Below are 19,715 nucleotides of genomic sequence, written 5' to 3'. Positions count from 1 at the left end.
ATTAAACCACGTATGGAGTGTTATGTTCTGGACACTACATTTTAATAAAGATTATAGGTTTCCAGAAGAGGGCAACCAAGCATGCCCACGTGAAGATCGTTTGAAAGAACATTGAAGGAGCTTAAAGAAGAAAAGAATTAGGGAGAAACATAACTGTTTTTGTGAAGGGTTGCCTTGTGGAAGAAGCATTAGATTTATTCTGCTTACCTCTAAAGGGCAGAACTAGAAACAATGTGTGTAGGGGTTGCAGAATGGAAGACTTAGGCTTGATGTAAGGAAAAATTTCCTATTAGCTGTTCAGAAGAAGATTGGGCTGGTATGTGGAATCTTCAGGTAAAGGCTAATAGTTTGCTGGGAACATCGTTTTAGAGGGAATACTTGTTCAGGTGTGGGTTAGACTTGCTGACCTCTTAGGTGCCTTCCAACTCTTAGATTCTATGATTTTGGATGAAATTATTTGAATGAATGAATGAAGAAGCATTTATTAGGTGCTCACTATGTGCCAAGAACTTGGTATACAACATAAAAGTGATTTGGTGCCTGCCCCTCAAGGATCTTAGGATCTAAAAGGGAGAGATTGCATATATATATAAGGGAGCAGTGGCCAGAAAAGAGGGTATTTTGGATTGGATAGTGCCTGGAGCCATTGGGGAGGGGGGAAAAGGGATTGATATACCTTCTTCAGGAGCAGTGCTAGTATTGATTTGATTATGGATCTAGAACTGGAAAGTATTTGTGGTTGGGTGGAAAGTACTTGAGTGGTGGAAATATGGCTGAAGAAGAATAAAGAGAAGTGTCTGGGGTTGCCTAGATAGAGCTGGACTCTCCTGTAGAATGATAAGTAGATAGAGGGTAAGGCACTTAGAGGGTAAGGCACTTACCAATCAGGACAGTCCGGGGGTGAAAGTTCCTAGAACTGAAAGGGGCGAGTCTTCAAATATCGGCAGCATAAGGATGAAGAGGAGTATGTGTTTATACATACACATAATAAAAACACATTTATATGGTGTAGAATATGAGTTTAAAATGATGCTGACATTTTGTATGTAATTTTCCAGAGTTAAGGGTCATTTTTAACAATGGTATTCCTTAGCAAGGATTTGTGGTTCTTGTTTGATATTCAAGAACTTGAGGCACAATTAATGAGTTTGGCCTATTGTTTCAGAGGAGTTTAAAAGAGTTTTTAATAACTTGATTTTTGAAAAATCACCATCAAGTGAAGAGACAGAATATATTAACCTTGACCTGATGGCCAGGCTTATAAGTCGACAATCTTTATTTGGTTTTGGTACTTAGAGTAATTTAAAACTCTTGGTGAGTTGTAATTTCATTCTGTTTTGAAGACTCATTATTTTTCCATTTATTATTATAAAGTCCATATCAGTTATAGACTTGTAATTCTCATGTGTGCAGTTATGCCATAATGGATCCTTTGAATCCTGGTGACTTTGTCTTCGTTATGTATTGGAATTGGGAACCAGTAGATATAAAGTGTGATTATAAAACTTTTTTTTAAGTCAAAAAACCCCATCAGAATTTATGTATATACATAGAATCATAAGTTTAGAATTGTAAGGGATTTTAGAAGTTATGAAGTCAAATCCCCTCATTTTGTAGATGAGGAAACAGGCCCAGAGAAAATAAATGACTTGCCAGAGGTCACACAGGCAGAACAGGCAGATAAGCATTCTAACTGGATTCCTCTCTCTCCAAGTCCAGTGTTTGAGATGATTATTTTGTTAATTACCTTTGGAGGTTAGCCATTGGCACAGTATTTTTGTAACTCTTCCTTTATATTTTCTTTTAGAACCTGTAATATTCTTTCGTTCAATAAGTTTGATTTCTAGAAACAGTAATTTGGATGAAAGTTTGTTGATTAAGGTAGGCAATACTTTTTTGGATCATAAGTTGGTGTTACCATAATTTATTGAGACCAATCACCTCGGGTTACTATGAAAGTAATTTCGAAAGTATTTTTAGAAATGGCTACATCATTAAAATAACGATGTAGCTGGCATATGTGGAAATGCTTTGAAAATTTGTAGAATACTATGCAGATTCTTTTTCCTTAAATGTTTCTTTTGACTTCATTTTTTCAGTCAGTGGCACTTAACATTTACTCAGTCTTTCTTAGTATTACCTTTAAACTCTTCCCCTGCTTCTTTGGTTTCCAAAGCTTGTTAATTATATCTCTGGAATCGTTTTTTCACATACGCCCTCATTGCATCCATCTGGACTATTGCAATAGCTTTTTATCTAAGGCTGCTCTCAGAAGTCAGCAGACTTGGGTTTATCACTGTGTTTTGAGTTTGACTCTAAGTCACTTAACTTTTATGGGCCTCAGTTTCCTCATCTGAACAGTGAAAGTATTCGTTCTTGTACTAAATGCATGACAGAGTTATAAAGATATTGCTATGTAAACTGTCAAGTGCAGTAGAAGTATGAAATTATTTTTATTATTAATAACAAATATGATCTCAGATAATGAGCTGTTCTACATTTTCCAGATAAACTGAAACTTAACCTATTAAATGCCAAAATGGTATTTTAAACATTTTGATAGACAGCTTTCTAAAATGTATTGTATTCTTTTTTTTCTCCTTTTTTTTTTTTTTTTTTTGGTGAGGCAATTGGGGTTAAGTGACTTGCCCAGAGTCACATAGCTAGTGTTAATGTGTCTGAGGCTGGATTTGGACTCAGGTCCTCCTGACTACAGGGCTGGTGCTCTATTCAGTGGGCCACTTAGCTGTCCCCCTTTTTTTTCTTCTTAAAAAGAGTATATACCAAATATAATTTAACCATTTCTTGATGTTATAAATTATGAACATTAAGTATATATTGTATCATATACACAGAAGTATCAGTTTTATTTGGCTCTGTACTAAATAGGTATAGATTGTTATGCCTTTGATTTCTTGACAGTTTTATAATTCTTCATGAAGTTATTGCTCCTAATTTGTTATGGTCTAGGAAAACAAGTAATCAGGCTTGTTAGAAGTAAGTATAAAGTAAAAGTGTGTAGGTATTGTGTGAAGGCCTCCCTTCTTGGTAAAATTCATGAATTTTATGAGCTCTCTTTTGACTTTTCTGAAGCTGTTTTATGGTTCCTTCTTGCTTTTGTACTGTGTTCCTGGACAGTTATGGTTGCTGGATAAGTGAGTTATGGACTGGGAGGTATTAATATAGCAACTTTGCTTTCATCAGCCAATTTGATTTCAGTTCTCAGTTGTGCTAACTTGCTGTGTGATATTGAGTAAGCGATTACTCTTGAGTTTACCTATCTGTAAATTATCTCAAAAGAATCCTATCTCAAAAGAATTTTAAAAATATTGAGTTAAATTTACAAAATAAAGTTTCCTTATACATAAGTAATATATAAATAATTGTTGTTATTATTATCTTGCCCCAGAATTTCAAAATAATTTGCAAATCTCTCCAATTTTCACATCTCTAATATGAGAGTGTACTGAACACTGTGTTCACTGTTGTTTACCCTGGAATATCCCTTCTTCTCCATCAGAAGTAAGAACTAGAGATATGTCTATTATAGTACTTTAGGTCGTTTTAGTACACAGTGGAGTGGTTGTAGGTCACAGTGAACTTTAGGAAGAACAACATATTATAGGTACAGAAACTTCTAGAAAATACTTTCCTACTGCCCATTTTGAAACTCTGATTGATGCTTCTTCCCAGGTTCTGTTGTTGTATTGTCTTAGAATTTCCTGATGAGAACATTTTCTCAGTAAAGATTTGTCAGGCTAATCTTTGTAATGTTTGTAGGAGGACAAGGAGAGGAAACTATATGAGGAAGTAAAGTGCTGAATAAAAATATGGTAATACTTATTTTTCCAGTGCCATAATACAACATAGGCATTTAATAAATGTTTGTTGAATTATAAAGAAATGAAGTGTCTAAGTGAAATTTTTCAGATAATGAAATTAACCCTTTAAGCTTAAACTAGTTTTGATGGATGGAGAAAGTTATCTCCAGTCATCCTGATAACGTCACAGGACCCAAATGGCTCTGGAGGAGAAGGTGAGGCTGGTGACTTTGCACGGCCCTTTCTCACTTAAATCCAGTTCATGTGCAAGTCATAGCATCAGCTTCTTGATGTCATGGTCCACTTCGAGAACGAAGGACAAACAACAGTAACAAAAGTTTTGATGGAAATCTTTCTAGAATGTATTAATCACTCCCCTAACTTAATAAGCAAAGTATGCAGGATATAATCTATCCTTTTCTTGATACCTAAGAGTCATTATTACATATAGCAATTGCTGTTTTGTTCTTAAATTTAGTAATGTCACCAAACTTTTGAGAGGGTGTTGGATTAGCTTGTTCTTTGGCTGAATTCCCCTTAATTGATTTATTATGGTTTATAATTTGGTTCTTTCCAGTCTTGCTGGCTATTGAGTTGTTTTATAGCTTAGTTTGTCATTTAGCTAAATATCTTAGTGAGTATTGTGTCTTTTTAGTTGGTGTTTTGTTATTTCCCACCCCATTGATTCTTACTGGGGTTGTTTAGGTGGTTGTTGTTGCCTCCTCTGTTTTCTACCTTGTGAAGCTTGTTCTCACAGTTAGCAGACACAGTTCTTCCTTCTGCAGTTCTTAACCGTACAAACTTTGACCCAATTGGACTCAGAAACTTTTAAATTTATTTTGGAGTACAATAAGTCTTTTCGTTTTTGAATATTCCATAATCTTGAGATTGCCTAAAGTCTGCTGGTTAAGAAAGGTGTTGCTGTGATGGAATCTTTGTTAAAGAAATTTGATCATTAATGAAATAATCTGAAGCTTTTAAGGAAGGGAGGCTAAGGGAAAAGAATAACCCAAGTATTATTGGGCTACTTAAATTGGTTGAGGAAGTGAAGACCCACCAAAATTAACCAGGTCAATGAAGTCATTATGATGAGGCTTTCTCTGGTTATCTTTGAAATACTCTACCTACAGGTAAGTATTGCTAAGTTTGTCATTGTTTTTGAATGTAAAGAAATAACAAAATTGGATATTTAGTAGCCTTTATTTCCTCTGGAGCATAAGATAAAATTTTTCATAGAAATGGAAGTTAATTTTGTTGTTAAAAATGTAAAATAGATATTTTAGTTTTTGAGACCTGTCACTGAATTTGCATATATTGGTTTATGGGGGAGCTCATTCAACATTGTGAGCTATAGATGTTGTTTAAAAATCATTCAGTAAGTAGGATAGATCTTGTTTTGTTTAGTAATGTGGATAAGAAGTGTTTGTGCCCCTTTAAGAGTTAAGTTCAAGAGAGAGACTGAACTATTTTGAAGAGGGGTAGATTTCAGTCAAAGGGAATTAGTATTTTATTTTATTTCATTGACGTTAAGCTTTTTTTTTTAAATTTTAATAAATTTATTTATTTATTTTTAGTTTTCAACATTCACTTTGATAAGATTTTGAATTCCAAATTTCTCCCCATCTCTTCCTTTCCCCAACCCCAGGACAACCTGTAAATTGATATAGGCTCAACATGTACAGTCATATTAAACCTATTTTCACATTAGTCATGTTGTAAAGAAGAATTAGAACCAATGGGAGAAACCATGAGAAAGAAGAAACAAGAAAAAAAAAGAGAGAGCAAATAATATGTTGTGATCTGCATTCGGACTTCATAGTTCTTTTTCTGAATGTAGGCAGCATTTTCCACCCTGAGTCCCTTGGAGTTGTCTTAGATCCTTGCATTGCTAAAAAGAGATAAGTCTATCAAAGTTGGTCATGGCATGTGGATGTTACTGTGTACAGTGTTCTGGTTCTACTCACTTCACTCATCATCAATTCATGTAAACCTTTCAAAAAAACCTTTCCAGGTTTTTCTGAAGCCCTCCTGCTCATCCTTTTTTATGGCCCAATAGTATTCCATTACATTCATATACTGTAACTTATTCAGCCATTCCCCAATTGATAGACTCGTACTCCAAAATAAATTTTTCCATCCCTTCAATTTACAATTCTTTATCACCACAAAAAGAGCTGCTATAAATATTTTTGTACATATGGGTCCTTTTCCCATTTGTATGATCTCTTTGGGATACAGACCTAGAAGTGGTATTGCTGGGTCAAAGGGTATGCACAGTTTTATATCCCTTTGTGCATAGTTCCACATTGCTCTCCAGAATGGTTGGATCAGTTCACAACTCCACCAACAGGGAATTGGTATTTTAACAGTGAGAGAATAAAGATCTTTGACTAGGTTAAGTCTTAGTCTAAGTGAATTTTTAAAATTTAAAATGCTGAAGAGAAAAACATATCTAAAATATTTGTCATAAGAAGTTGGCATGAGTGCAGTAGTAAATCTCTAAGGCACAGGTTTTCAACCAGGAGATCAAAATGTATTAGTAAATCTCATAGTCTTACTACTATAAAAGAGCTCCTTGCCTCTGCCAAATTAATTTCTTGTCTTTGGTTTACCACCACTTTCAGCAGGAATGAACTGAAACCTACATTGACACTTTGCTTGATCCAGCAAAGTATCTTAATGATGGTACCAACACCTCTCAAATGGACATATACCCAGTGCCTTAAAGTTCACTGTGAACAGTAAAGAGAGAGTAATACTTGATGTGGATATTAGTGGGTCATATTGTATGTTGGAAAGCCTTAAATACTACAGTATAGTTCTGAGAAAGGATTACAGAGTCCAGGGCAGGGGTGGGGAACCCGTGACCTCGAGGCCACTAGGTCATTGGTGGTAGCCTTTTGACTGAGTACAAGTTTTACAGAACAAATCCTTTAAGCGGATTTGGTCTGTGAAGTTTGGGTTCAGTCGAAGGGCCTCACTTGAGGATCTAGAGGGCCACATGTGGTTTCTTACCTGTGGACTAGGGGAAATAAGGAGAGGTACAAAATGCAAATAACTCAATTTATAAATTTTAGACTATAGTCTTCCTTCACTATTTTAGACAGCCCCCATTTTTTTTTCAGCAGAATAAAACTTTCCAAAGATATTCATCCAAAGTAGTACCTTTGTTCTTCCTTAAATAGGAGGAAAGATTGAATTCAAAATATGAAAGTAGAAAACAAGTAGGAATCTTTTTTATATGTTGTCAGGTTTACAAATAAACTAGTTTCTCTGCTTTTCTAATGTTCTCATGGCAAAGAGGACAGTTTAATCATTTTATATTAAATATTGGATCTGTAGTAAAAATACTTGTTGCCACCAGTGGAAGAAAACAATGACATAGGACCCCTGGATTATTCATAAAAGAGCTTTTGGAGGCAAGACTACATCCATTTCACAGGATTTAGTTCCTACAAAGAGCTAGATTTTCTTTGCCGTTGCTCTGCTACTGAAGCTACCAAGCTACCTTTTTTTTGGCACTTAATAACTAGTATACTACTTTTAGTTGAAATTTTCAATGGATATTTTAATTTATTAATACTATAACTATTTACTTTTTGCTAAAATGATTTGGATCAGTGTTTTAAAAAATATATTAGTCATCTACTCTTGGTTTTCATTTTGGCATACTGTTAAATTGCATATTATTGTATGGATATTATAGTATTACATAGTACCATGTGACTTGGCAGTGGTTAAAAAAATTTGAAGCTAACTAGCTACAGATAAAACTGCATTCTTACTTCAGGAAATTGTATGACATCCACTACTGTTCTTCTGCCAAACACCTCCCTCCATACTTTGGTGATTAGTCCCTGAAGCATTGTGGGTCAACTTAGCAGTTTGCTTGGGGCCCAACTGCCCTGTTTGATTTGCATGGTTATTTGTCAAATCAGTTGCATTAAATCATTAGACAGAACTTTCCATATGCCTTATGATAAGGTAAATTTTTAAAATCTAAAATTCTCTTTTCCTGCCTTTCCCACTCCTTCCACGTTTTATGAGGAAGTCGTGTCTTTGTTTTCTGAAGATCTCAACTTGTCACCTCTGTTTTCCATGTCCATCCCTCCATATGACTTTTTCTGATCTTAGTATCTTCCCATTCATCCTGCTGTCTAGTTTTTTATTGCTGTTATTTTTAACTTCTTGCCTTTCTGTTATTTTATTCCAGGCTGCTTTTTAAAATGTAGTTTGTTGTACAGATTTTTTATAAACTTACATCTGTTTAGAGGCATTCACTTTATAGGCATTAAACCATTGTTCCTCCCAAGAGCCTGCTTCCATAGCATGTCTCCCCTGGATTCCAGACCACTCTGAATCCTAAGATACTTGGAGACACCATGCTGATTCTATCTGTGTCCTTTCTTCTGACTGCCTGAAATATCTTAGGAATTCTGGTAGCAACAACTCAGCTTGAGGTAGCCCTAGGAGTCCTGTATCAGACTAGATTCCAGATCCAGCCTCAGAATAGCCTGAAAAGAAAACTCACAGATAGGAGGCTTCAGTGCACTTAGTCTCATTTAGTTTCTCAATGATGCTACATACTGCCGCCAGATTCATCTTTAAAAAGCTACTTTCATGTCACCCTTTGGCTCAAGATCCTTTAGTTGCTTTTCCTTGTCTTTGGGATTAAGCCCCAATTCCTTAGCTTAGCATTTAAAACTGTCCACAACTGGTCCCATTCCCTTTTCCAATGATATTTTCCATTCCTTCCCAACCCAAATTCAGTCATTTTTACTTCTGTTCACTGTGCCTCAAACATGCTATGCACATTCCTGCCTCCAACCCTTTTCTGTCATTATTTCCCTGTCTATAGTGCCTTCTCTTGCCTTCTCTGCCTCTTAAAACCTTCCTATCCCTTAAGGCCTGACTTAAAACCTATTTTCCCCATGAAGCCTTCTTTGACCATTGTATTTGACAATGATCATTCTTTCTGAACATCTATATTTTCAGTGTGTATTGTGTGTACCACTCATTTGGTACATATCTGCCTTGAGCAAAACCACTGATAAATATTTTACTTTTCATATCTGTATGTCATGTGTCCTTATTAAGGTTATAAAATGATGAGAGGGATCATGTTCTTATTTTATATCCATAACAGAGTTGCTATATATAGTGTCAAAATAATACAGTGTTGAATAAATGAATGAATTGGATCAAGAATCATATGAAACTGTAGCCTTTGATAGGAGCAAATCCTCAGACATCTCAGGGTAGAACCTCAGATTTCTACTCATTTAAGATTATATAACATAACTTCCTTTTAATTTTTCAGTGGGAAGTAGAGAAAGTAATATTGATAATTAACTGAGTAAAAGAGCTTTTATTTGTCAATATTGCTGATATTGTTAGGAATGTTAGACTCTGCTGTGTTGTTTTAGAGAAGTTGTGACTCTTGGTTTTATATTCCAAGTTTGAAGCACAGTACTTGTCCAATATACAAGATTTTTGGTTTGAGTGGACATGAGAATTTGAAAGGGAAAACACAGTAACACTGTTAAACTGGCTAAGAGCACCCAAGACTCCATCACCCAGAATACATGTGAGCTTGAGAGCTGTTTTAGCTTGCTTGTCCTCATTTATTGGTCTAGTCAGGTTTTTATTCCCCTTCTGAATTTTAGAGCATCTTTACACTTGAAAATATTTCTAGTAGTTCAGTCAAGGTAGTTAAGGAAAGATGTTTTCTTTCACATTCTCTGATGTTCGTTGTTTTGCACTGAAATAGGTAACATGGCATCATTTTTTTAGATTAATATTTGCTTGTGAATATTTTAAGAACTTTTTCTTTTTTTTTTTTAAATAGATCCTTACAATAAATGAGGATGGATCACTTGGTTTGAAAACCCCTAAATCTCATGTTTGTGAGCACTGCAATGCTGCCTTTAGAACGAACTATCATTTACAGAGACATGTCTTCATTCATACAGGTATTTCTGTCTTGCAATGGGCTCATGATTATTTTTTTCATCAACGTTGATAAAGATAAGTTCTTAGAAAATATTTCTAGTTCCTTTTAAATGCAATTTCTAAGAACTTACTAACTTGATATCCAAACTTAAATATTTTATGTACCAAAGTCAGAAGTATTTAAATATATTAGTATCAATCAGGGATGGGAGGGTGGAGAAGCAGGCAGGGGAAAGAAATCATTTAGTGTAGATATGTAAAATGACAGAAATAATGTTTTGTACATTTTTCCCCCTTTATGAGAAATGAATGGGTAATTTATAGCTCAGTTGCTATAATTAACCCCCATTTATAACATGTGTTCTTGATACTTAGCCTGATGTCTTTTTGCTTAGATAAGTAAATAAAAATGCTTATTCTCTCCCAAATCTAAATTCAGTTTTATGCTAGCCCTTCTTCTTTGAGAAAATTAGATCCATTTTTTATCACATTTCCATTTTGGTATGAATGTGAATTCTGAGGAAAAACTTGAGAGGAAATGAAATCCTGTGTAGTTAATGAAAAGTGGCTAGGGTTTGTGAGAGAATGAGTTGTAATTTACTCAAGTTTAGGTTTCTAAAGTACACTTTTCCTGTAAACTGTTATTTTCAGTAACTAATTTATGGATGTGAAATTATTTTAAGGTGAAAAACCATTTCAGTGTAGTCAATGTGACATGCGTTTCATACAGAAGTACCTTCTACAGAGACATGAGAAGATTCATACTGGTGAGTGGCACCCTCATTAGAGGCATTTAAAAATTGATATACTAAATTAGAGAAGGTTTTATAGCAAGTATTAACACTAATATAATATAACCTGTTGTTATATGTCTTATCATTGTTAAGTAAAAAAAGACAAACTGTAGTTTTGCCCTCTTTTTTCCTTAAATAAGTGAATTTTAACTTCTAAGTCTTCACTCATGCCATAGTTCAATAAGTTATTTTGAAACAAGATTCCATAATAACTGATTTGCGCGTGTGCGTGTGTGCGTGCTTATGTGTGTGTGTGTGTGTTGACCAAAGGAACATGTGAGAATATTAGATCCTTTAAAAAGTCATGAAGGCTTTTTCACTTTCATTTTCAAAGAATTTCAAGTATGTAAGATTTTCATTCATGATCATTAGAAACATAAAAATTAGAGATGGAAGGGACTCTCAAGGTCATTTCATCCAATTTCGCTTTGCAGATTAGAACCCAGTATCCAGAGAGGTTAAGTGATTTGTCCACACTACTAGTTTGTAAAGGGCAGAGTTTAAATAAAAATCCAGACCTCCTCATTCTGCAGCTCTTGTCCTTTATCTTCTTTCCTCAGTTAGCTTGATGGGAATTCAAAAGGCCAAAGCCTCAGTGTATTATAATATGAATGTTTTACACCACTCTGTGACTGTACTTTGACTTAGTAATAGAATGTTCCAGAAAAATTGGGTGTGAATCACTTATTATGAATTGAATTCTGTTTTCATTTTGATCACCACTGGGCAGTGGCTCCTCCCTATGGAGCTTTATGCTTCTTAGCCAATTGGTTAATCATCTATAAACAAACATTTGGGAAGCCTAGGGAAGGTCATTGTTTAACACAGGGTTTCTTAACCTTTTTTTTGTGTGTCATGGACTCTGGCAGTCTGGTGAAACCTATGGATAACTTCTCACAGTAATATTTTTAATTAAATAATATATATGGGATTACAAAAGAAAACAATTATGTTGAAATACAGTTACCAAAGTATTTTTTTGTAAAGTTCATATGTTCCAGGTTAAAAAAAAAAAACCCTTGTTTAAAGGAACCCTCTCATAAAATCCTTTTTTTTTTTTTTTTGTGAGGCAATTGGGGTTAAAAGACTTGCCCAGGGTCGTGCAGCTAGTAAGTGTCAAGTACCTAAGGGCAGATTTGAAACTCGGGTCCTCTTGACTTCACAGCAGGTGCTGTATTCACTGTGCTGCCTAGCTGCCCCTCACCTTCCCAAAATCCTTTTACATGTGAATGGCCACCTCCAAAATTTATTTGGTTTATACATATGGATTTTCATTTTTAAGATTTTCATATTTTCAGGGAACACACAAAGTTCAAAAATAAACATTTAAAACAAATGGTTTTATTTTGTGTATATTTATGTTTATGCTTTTATTTATAAAACCAAGTTTCATAAATTGTTCTACCATTTTGTTGCATGACTTTTTGATACCTCTATAAGCATGGTAAGATATAGAGACCTATTTAGTTTTGATGCCAAACTGTTGTCCATTATCATGATGAAAAGAAAATAGGAAAATAGTTGATGAATGACCACTCTTGTTTGGTTGTAGCATTTAAATCGACCTTGTTAGAAATATGTGTGCAAATCTTGGAAAATTAGTTGAGGAGTAGAGTCACACGTGTGTGTGTGTGTGTGTGTGTGTGTGTGTGTACACAAGTGTGCATGTGCATGTTACGCAAACAAAAACATGTGCAAATATCGTGTTATTCATTAGACTTCTCAAATTGTTCTGCCAGCAGGCCCAGTGGAAGAGGATAGTGTCATAGAAGCATCTTTTCTCCCTTTCATTTTTCTTTCGCTTCTTTGTCTTTGAAACGAAGAAATGTCAATGTAGCTGCTTTGCTTGGACTTGAACTTCAAGGACAGATTGTTTTAACCATATCATTTTATTTAATAAGATTGTTTTGCACATCACTCAGTCTGCAATTCTGAATTTTACCAGTACAGTACTGTGAAGAACTGAATGTTCCATTTATCCTTGTTTTTTGTGGGTTTTTTTTGGGGGGGGGGTGAGGCAATCAGGGTCACACAGCTGGTAAGTGTCAAGTGTCTAAGGCCAGATTTGAAATCAGGTCCTCCTGACTCCATGGCCAGGGCTCTATCCACTGCACCACCTAGCTGCCCCATCCTTGTTTTTTAAAGTTTTTGAACATGCACACTTAGTTAAAATAGGAGAAAAGGACACTGTTTTTCCCAGTGGAAAAAAATCTTAAATTCATACTGGGTTTTGTTTTTGTTTTTGGCTAGGCAGTGGGGTTAAGTGACTTGCCCAGAGTCACACAGCTAGTAAGTGTGAAATATCTGAGGCTGGATTTGAACTCAGGTCCTGTTGACTCCAAGGTCGGTGCTCTATCCACTGCGCCACCTAGCTGTCCCCTTCCTACTGGGTTTTGGAAATGTCTTTTATCTCCATTTTTAATTTTTTTCTTCAACTTCTTTCTTTGATTCTTAACCATAGCTTTAGAGCTTTCCGAATTGGAGGCGAATATTTGCTTTGTGTTACGGATCTTCAAAATAGACTAGTTTCTCAAACACTTAAGTTTTACTTTGATTGTGTGTGAAGTAAATATTTACTTTTTGGGAGATCACAAGTTGACCTATGACCAAGACCTCCCAGGAATAATTTGCATGTTCTCTGTAGAACCATGCTAATCTCATTTGGTGGACTTCTTTTCTCTGGGACTTAGTAACATGGGGACAGAAAGGAAGAAGGTGAAATAATTTTCTTATAATTAGAAGAATCTGAAAACCTAGTTTATAATAAATTTGGACAAAAAAGATGATGAAAGGTGCAGAAGGGCACCAACATGATTTGATTTTACCATAGTCCTTTAAGAAGATGGTTTCTTTCAGAATAATGCTTTTACCTTTGCATACATTTTTCCCCACACAGAGGAGACTGATATTACTGAGGATGTTTATCACTTTGCCCTACTTCATTTATGTCCAAATAACATAACAAACCTTGATTAGTGACCAAGGAGGTTGTGATTATAGTCCTATTGATAGATTTTTAGAAAGAATCTTGTTAAATTGATAATTTTTCTGCTCTGATCATTGTTGTTTGTCGATCCAGTGCTTTGTCTATCTCTGTGCATGAATATGTCTTTTCATTGCTATTATATAATGACTTTAGTGATATATATACGTTTACTGATATTTCTGTGGTAGTGGAGCTGACATCAAAAATTCATGCATGTTAGCTGCTGTTTCCCTTTAAAGCAGACAGATAATAAGTCACTTCCTAATTGCCCCCACTTTGAAAATATAAAATGTGAATGGGTCAATATAGAAAGAAAAAAATCAAACATATCTCAGAGGTCTTCAGTAAATATTTTTGTTGTTTTTTTTTTTCCTCCACAGCCTTACCTTTAGCTGCAGGTACACTATGTCTCCCTGTCTTGACGTGAACCTTCCCCTGTATTCCACCTGTCCCTCTCCCTACCTCCCCTTCACCCAGTGTTAATGCCAAAATATTCAAGATCATTCATATACAGATATAGTTTATTTCTTGCCATTTGTTTACAGCTCTTAAAGGGATTTAGAAAACATTGTAAAGACTTCTGCTGGCCCTTTAGGCCAAAACTGAGTTTGTTTAATTCAATACCCAAAGCAGATTTGAGTTGCAGCTTTTTTAGAAGCATAGCCTAGAAATAGGCACCTCCTTTTCCTTGGGCTGGCTTAACAGGGAGGCTGAGTAGGTACCTTCTTGTACAGTATAATTTGTCATTGGATCATCGCTCTAGAGGTGGAAGTGCCTTCAAAGGCCATCTAATATAGACCCCCCATATTTCAGAAGTTAGAGTCACATTCCATTGGTTTAAAGCACCATCTACTAAAATGTAACTAATTAGAAAGTCACAATATTGTGAAGTTTTTATCTTTTTACTTTGTTTTGGAATTTCTTTGCTTTTCCTGAGGATAGGCTTTTGAGAAGTAGAAGAGAACATGAGAGCCTTTGGTATTGAAGGAGGACAATGAGAAGCCTTGAATTACTGAAGGCAAACTTTGCCTCCTTCATAATTTTGCTTAGATGCAACTGTAGCTTTATTGCTCAAGCACATCCCAAGGTTAAACATTGACCTTAACTAGTAAACATTTACTTTATAATCAGGTGTTTAACTATAAGCCTTCCCCTGTGCAGGCATTTTCAAAATGCCAAGTAAATAAATAAGGATGACATTAATTTTGAGTCTTCAAAAGGTTTCACCCTGTTCTACTCATCTTGTCGTTTTACTCCATCCAAAGAAGCCTCCGGTCTCTTTGCTATTAGAAGTCAAAGTAATCTACTTTGAGGTGAAAATATATATTCTTTAGTTTTTTTCTAAGCTTATTTAACCTATATTCTATATTCTTCTTTAATTTTTTCTAAGCTTATTTAGCCACCAGACAGTAGGCCATAGAGTAAGTTATCCTTGTGGCCTTTATTTATTTTTTTTAATGCAGCCTCCCTCCTGCAACAAGCTATAATTTACTTTTCTGTTTTTGTCATTTGTTGCTTTTTCATAGTAGAATGATTTTTATTCAAGCATATTAATAAACAAGGGAAGGTTTCCAAAATTAGCTCCCCCTTTCCCCATTGAAAAAATGTATTAGAAGTTCATGACTTATACTTGGGAATGTTCAATAGATTTCTTTAGAAACTCCCCTTTTTTTCAGGTTTCTGGCTCATACTTACCAAAAGGTTTAGTTCAGGGTACTGGAAATATCTATTCTATTTTTTTCCTAGTTCTCATTATAGCCTGAATTTCATTCACAACTCTGAAAAACAGTTGAATAATAACTTGAAAAAAACCCAAAAAAACCTTAGTTGGACCATTGACTTGGATCCGCACTTTGGCTTTCCTTCAAGTACAGAAATTCCAATTTTCCTCTCACTTTTTAAAGTGCCAGTTGCTGATTGCCTCCTCATATCCCAACAAAGGATTTTATAGAAAAAGACAACATAAGCCTATTTTCGCTTAGATTAAATTTATAAGTCTCAAGGAACTGAATAATTTTTTGTGTACTTAAGAATCATCAGAATTCTAAGCTACTGGTGAAGACAGATTGGTGTGGACGTAAGTCTTAATAATTTGTGCTAAAGAAAAATTAAATAGGGACATACCTTTGATTTACCTTGGAAATTGTGTTGATTACATTCTCTGCCTGTATAAAACATTCACTCACCAAACTTTTTCTTTAAAAACTGTTGATAGTGAACGGTAAAAGACACAGTCAAGCATTGAACTTACAGTAAACCTATGCCACTTAAAATCTCCCTATTAAACAAAAAAGATACAGAAAAAGATTAATGTAGCATTTATTTTAACTTTATGATACTCATTTGTAATTTATCTCTTTTTGGTGGAGAAAAATCAGTAATTTAATTCTGTGATATATATTTTTGAAATTTTATAGAAGCCTTTAGGTTTATACCAGAGTCATTTCTTTACATATTCTTTCTCCTTCATCCCTTGGAATAAAGAAAAAGAGTTAAGCAATACTAACTGCCATAATATCTTTATGTGACAGCATATATCACCTTCTGAACCCATCATCCCCCTACTGAGAGAGAGTCTTAGGATCTTAGAAATAATATCATAGATCTGGAAGGGACCTTAGATCAAGAAGACACCATCTAGTCCTGTCCCTTTTATTTTGCAACTGAAGGAATTGAGATCCAGAGAGTAAAGTGACTTACTTGAGATTACACAGATAGTAAGCATCAGGGGGAAGGTGCAAACCCATTATTCTCTGATTGCGGAACCAGTATTCTTTCCACTGGACCAGGCTGTATCTGCAGATTTGTTTTATCAGCTCTCTTTCAGACCAAGATTGATAAGTCATAATTAACCTGTGATATTATTTTGAAGTTACCACTTAGGTCTACTTAATAAGAATAGCTCACGTTTATATAGTTCATTAAACACACATCTCAAAACAAACTTGTAAGGAAGGAGGTAAAAGTGTTATCTCCATTTTGTAAATGAAGGAACTGACTTGTCACACAGCTTAATGAAGAAGAAAAGAACCAGGTTGTTTAGAAATCTATCTAGCTTTCTATTAAGAATATTCCAAAGGTGATAATAATTAATATCAATATGGTGCTTTATGGGATTGTTAAGTATTTTGTATGCATTGTCTCCTGTGATCTTTACAAGCGGTAAGGTAGATTTTGAGCAGTTCTAGCATCCCCATTTTATAGATGAAGATGCTGATGCACCAAAAATTTAAGTGACTTGCATGAGGTTACATAATAAATGATAGTGTTGGGATGCAAACTGAGGTCTTCTAACTCTGCTACTTTTTTTCCCTCTTACTTAAAATACTTAAATAGCTATATGACCTCATTTCTGTAAGGTCGTCTCTAAAAGGACATGTTTCATAACCTGGCCATACCTTTCTGTCTTGTACAATTTTTATCTCTATCCTCCCATAATTTTTCCATAATGGGGTCCATCTTATATACCGAGGCCTTCCTTTATTTCTCTTGACATTGTGTGGATGACAGTGGAGTACACAACCTAGTTATCTTTCAATATTTCCATATGACTGGTTCCTCATCTTTTTTATTAATACATTTCTTTGTTGACATCTTTGCACTGCTTTGCCTTTGTAACTGCCTTTTTATAATATTCTATAGTCTATTCATATAGTCTAGGGCAGCTAAGTAGTGTATCTGGAGTCATGAAGATCTGAGTTCAAATCCAGCCTCAGACACGTGTTAACTGTGTGACCCTAGACAAGTCACTTAACTGTGTTTGCCTTAGTTTTCTTATCTGTAAAATAAGCAGGAGAAAGAAATGGCAAACCACTCCATTATCTTTGCTAAGAAAACCCCATATAGGATTGCAAAGACTTGGACAGGATTGAAACAACAACAGTCATTTACCTTTCTATTGTAACATTTACTTTGTGTTCTTCAGAGCCTACTTGGTACATGTCTTGTAACCATACAGAAACACTGGACGAATATTAATATTATAAGAATTGGTTTTTGTTTTAGGTTGAATCATTTAAAAAGCAATCCAGTTTTCGTCTTTCCTCCATTTTAATTCTATGCCCAACTTATTGTCAATTTGCTGTTTGTCCAAGTTATATATGTTGATAGACGAGCTCTTTACGTTGTCCATCCAACTACATGTCATAGATTGAACAATTAGGCATACTTCATTTACTTGGATTTTCTTGGTCAGAAAATTAGACCAAACTCTTTTGAATGCTTATGAATTTGCACAAAAGGCTGTGCAGGGTTCTGGGCTTTGTTGTAACCAGCACTTTGTCAAACAAAATTTGAAGGACCTCACCATCTATAGGCAATTCCTTTTTAAGTTGGACTCTGTGCTGGATCTTGTCCATCATGGTGACATATCTATAAGATAACTTATCTCTTTATTTTAAATCTTACCTTGTAGTAGCAACCAGAGGGATATCAAACAAGGTTATCTTTTGTATCTTTAAAGGAAATCTTTTTATAATAGTGATATATACGTGCAGCATTTTATTGGAGAAAAACCTTTAAGGTGGCATTTTGCTCTTCTGAGTTAGTTTTGGTTGTCAACAAACAATAAGCACAATGGAATCTTGTTTTCTGTACATTTTTCAGTCATGTGGTGATAAAGATGTGGTTTACTATGGAATATCATTTGCAAAAGCCTATTTGTTCTCTTCTAATTCTTTGTCAAGAATATTCTCAGTGCATGTATAGATTAATAATAAATGGATATGTGATCTCATCAATTTGGATGTTTGCTCCAACTTTGCAGATCACAGTCCATTCAAGCTTGCTCTTTCTGTGCATCTCTTGGCTATGACTTCCCTCTGTCCTTTTGTTTCCATAAGTTTGGCATTAGTGATCCTAAGAATGTGTTGCAGGTCTTATCCCCCCCCCCCCTTTTTTTTTTGACACTCAGGATAGTAGTATGTCCTGGTTATTTCAAGCCTGTCTGTTCAAAATCTACCTTTCCCTTCTAATATGACAAAATTAATTCCTTTGCTTTTCCAAGGAAAGCCTGTGAGCTCTTCTTCAGTTTAGTTAAAGCTTTCAGCTTTTGTCTATTTCATTTGTAGAAAGAATGTCAAGCTTTATATGATTCAACTCCCCTAGTACTATGTCCTCTCCTTGATCATTGGGTGAGGACCCTCATATTCACAGTACCAGTAGCCAAGTTAAAATCTGTAGCTGTGATTATTAGCACCATCTGCCTCCTTTTCTGCCATTCTGCCATTATCACTGCAGAATAAGAAGGTAGTTGCACAAGACTAAGAGTTGTACTGAGTTTTGTTTGTTTGTTTTGGGTTGCCACGGCCCAAGATTCATAACCAAGCAGCCAGCTTACTAGTGATGAGTGCCTCTTGATTAGTCCTTGGAAAGCAAATTCAGTCTGTCACTGAGACTGTAATTGAAGGTTTTCCAAAATCATAGAGCCTGCCAGAGCTTATATTCTACTAGCATATTCTTCAAGAACCTAGAATCATCTTGGTGTCATGATAAGGTATTAGACGTATGACTCTGAAAAGGCTGTATGTTTATATATTTAGGTATGTGGTTACCAGTATTCTCTTGGCTCCTCTGTTTTTTTGTTTTGCAGAACAAATCCTTTTATTAAAGGGATTTGTTCTGTGAAGTTTGGATTCAGTCAAAGGGCCACACTTGAGGACCTAGAAGGCCACATGTGACCTTGAGTCTGCAGGTTCACCACCCCTGGTCTAGTTCTACCTATCTTTGGTATCTTAATATAACAATTCTACTTCCTTTCTAAGCAGAATTGGGACTGTTAGAATTGTAAGTGTACGGGTTCCACCGTCCTTGAAGGGGAAAATCATTTGTTGTAAAATTATCTTTACAGTATCTTTCTTGTCTTTGTCAGTTTATTGCCCTCCTTATAACTTCCTTCCTTTAAATTATCTTTTGTTTAAGTCATCTTCATTTCTTAGTATATTTCTTCCCTCTCCCTTGCCCAGAATACACTATCCCTTTTAAGAAAGAATTTAAAAAAGGGGGGGGGGCAATTCTGCAAAATAAACCAACTTATCAACCTAGTTTATACAGCATATGAAATTTTCCACACCTATAGCCCGCATTTTGGGCAAAGAAGAAAGAAAAGTACATTCTCATATCTCTTCTTCTGGGGCCTGATTTGGTGATTATACTCACACAGAA

At 35.1% G+C, this 19,715-nt stretch overlaps 1 protein-coding gene across 3 annotated transcripts in view; it reads left to right on the top strand.

Moving 5' to 3' along the window:
* ZNF148 (zinc finger protein 148) overlaps positions 1–19,715 on the top strand; it is a 133,921-nt gene that overhangs the window by 72,640 nt on the left and 41,566 nt on the right. For 2 of the 3 annotated variants that reach the window (XM_027845188.1, XM_027845189.1), the window contains 2 exons: positions 9,670–9,793; positions 10,457–10,540. In XM_027845188.1, the coding sequence (XP_027700989.1) occupies positions 9,670–9,793; positions 10,457–10,540 (208 nt within the window). Of the gene's footprint in view, positions 1–9,669; positions 9,794–10,456; positions 10,541–12,306; positions 12,399–19,715 lie in introns of those variants that run through there. The other variant, XM_027845190.1, reaches the window with a different exon arrangement.

The sequence above is a fragment of the Vombatus ursinus genome, unplaced genomic scaffold (genome assembly GCF_900497805.2).
Source record: "Vombatus ursinus unplaced genomic scaffold, bare-nosed wombat genome assembly UNPS02014959.1, whole genome shotgun sequence".
In the NCBI taxonomy this organism is placed as follows: domain Eukaryota; kingdom Metazoa; phylum Chordata; class Mammalia; order Diprotodontia; family Vombatidae; genus Vombatus; species Vombatus ursinus.
The sequence above is the reverse complement of the archived record's forward strand: the minus strand, read 5'-3'. Positions and strand labels throughout refer to the sequence as shown.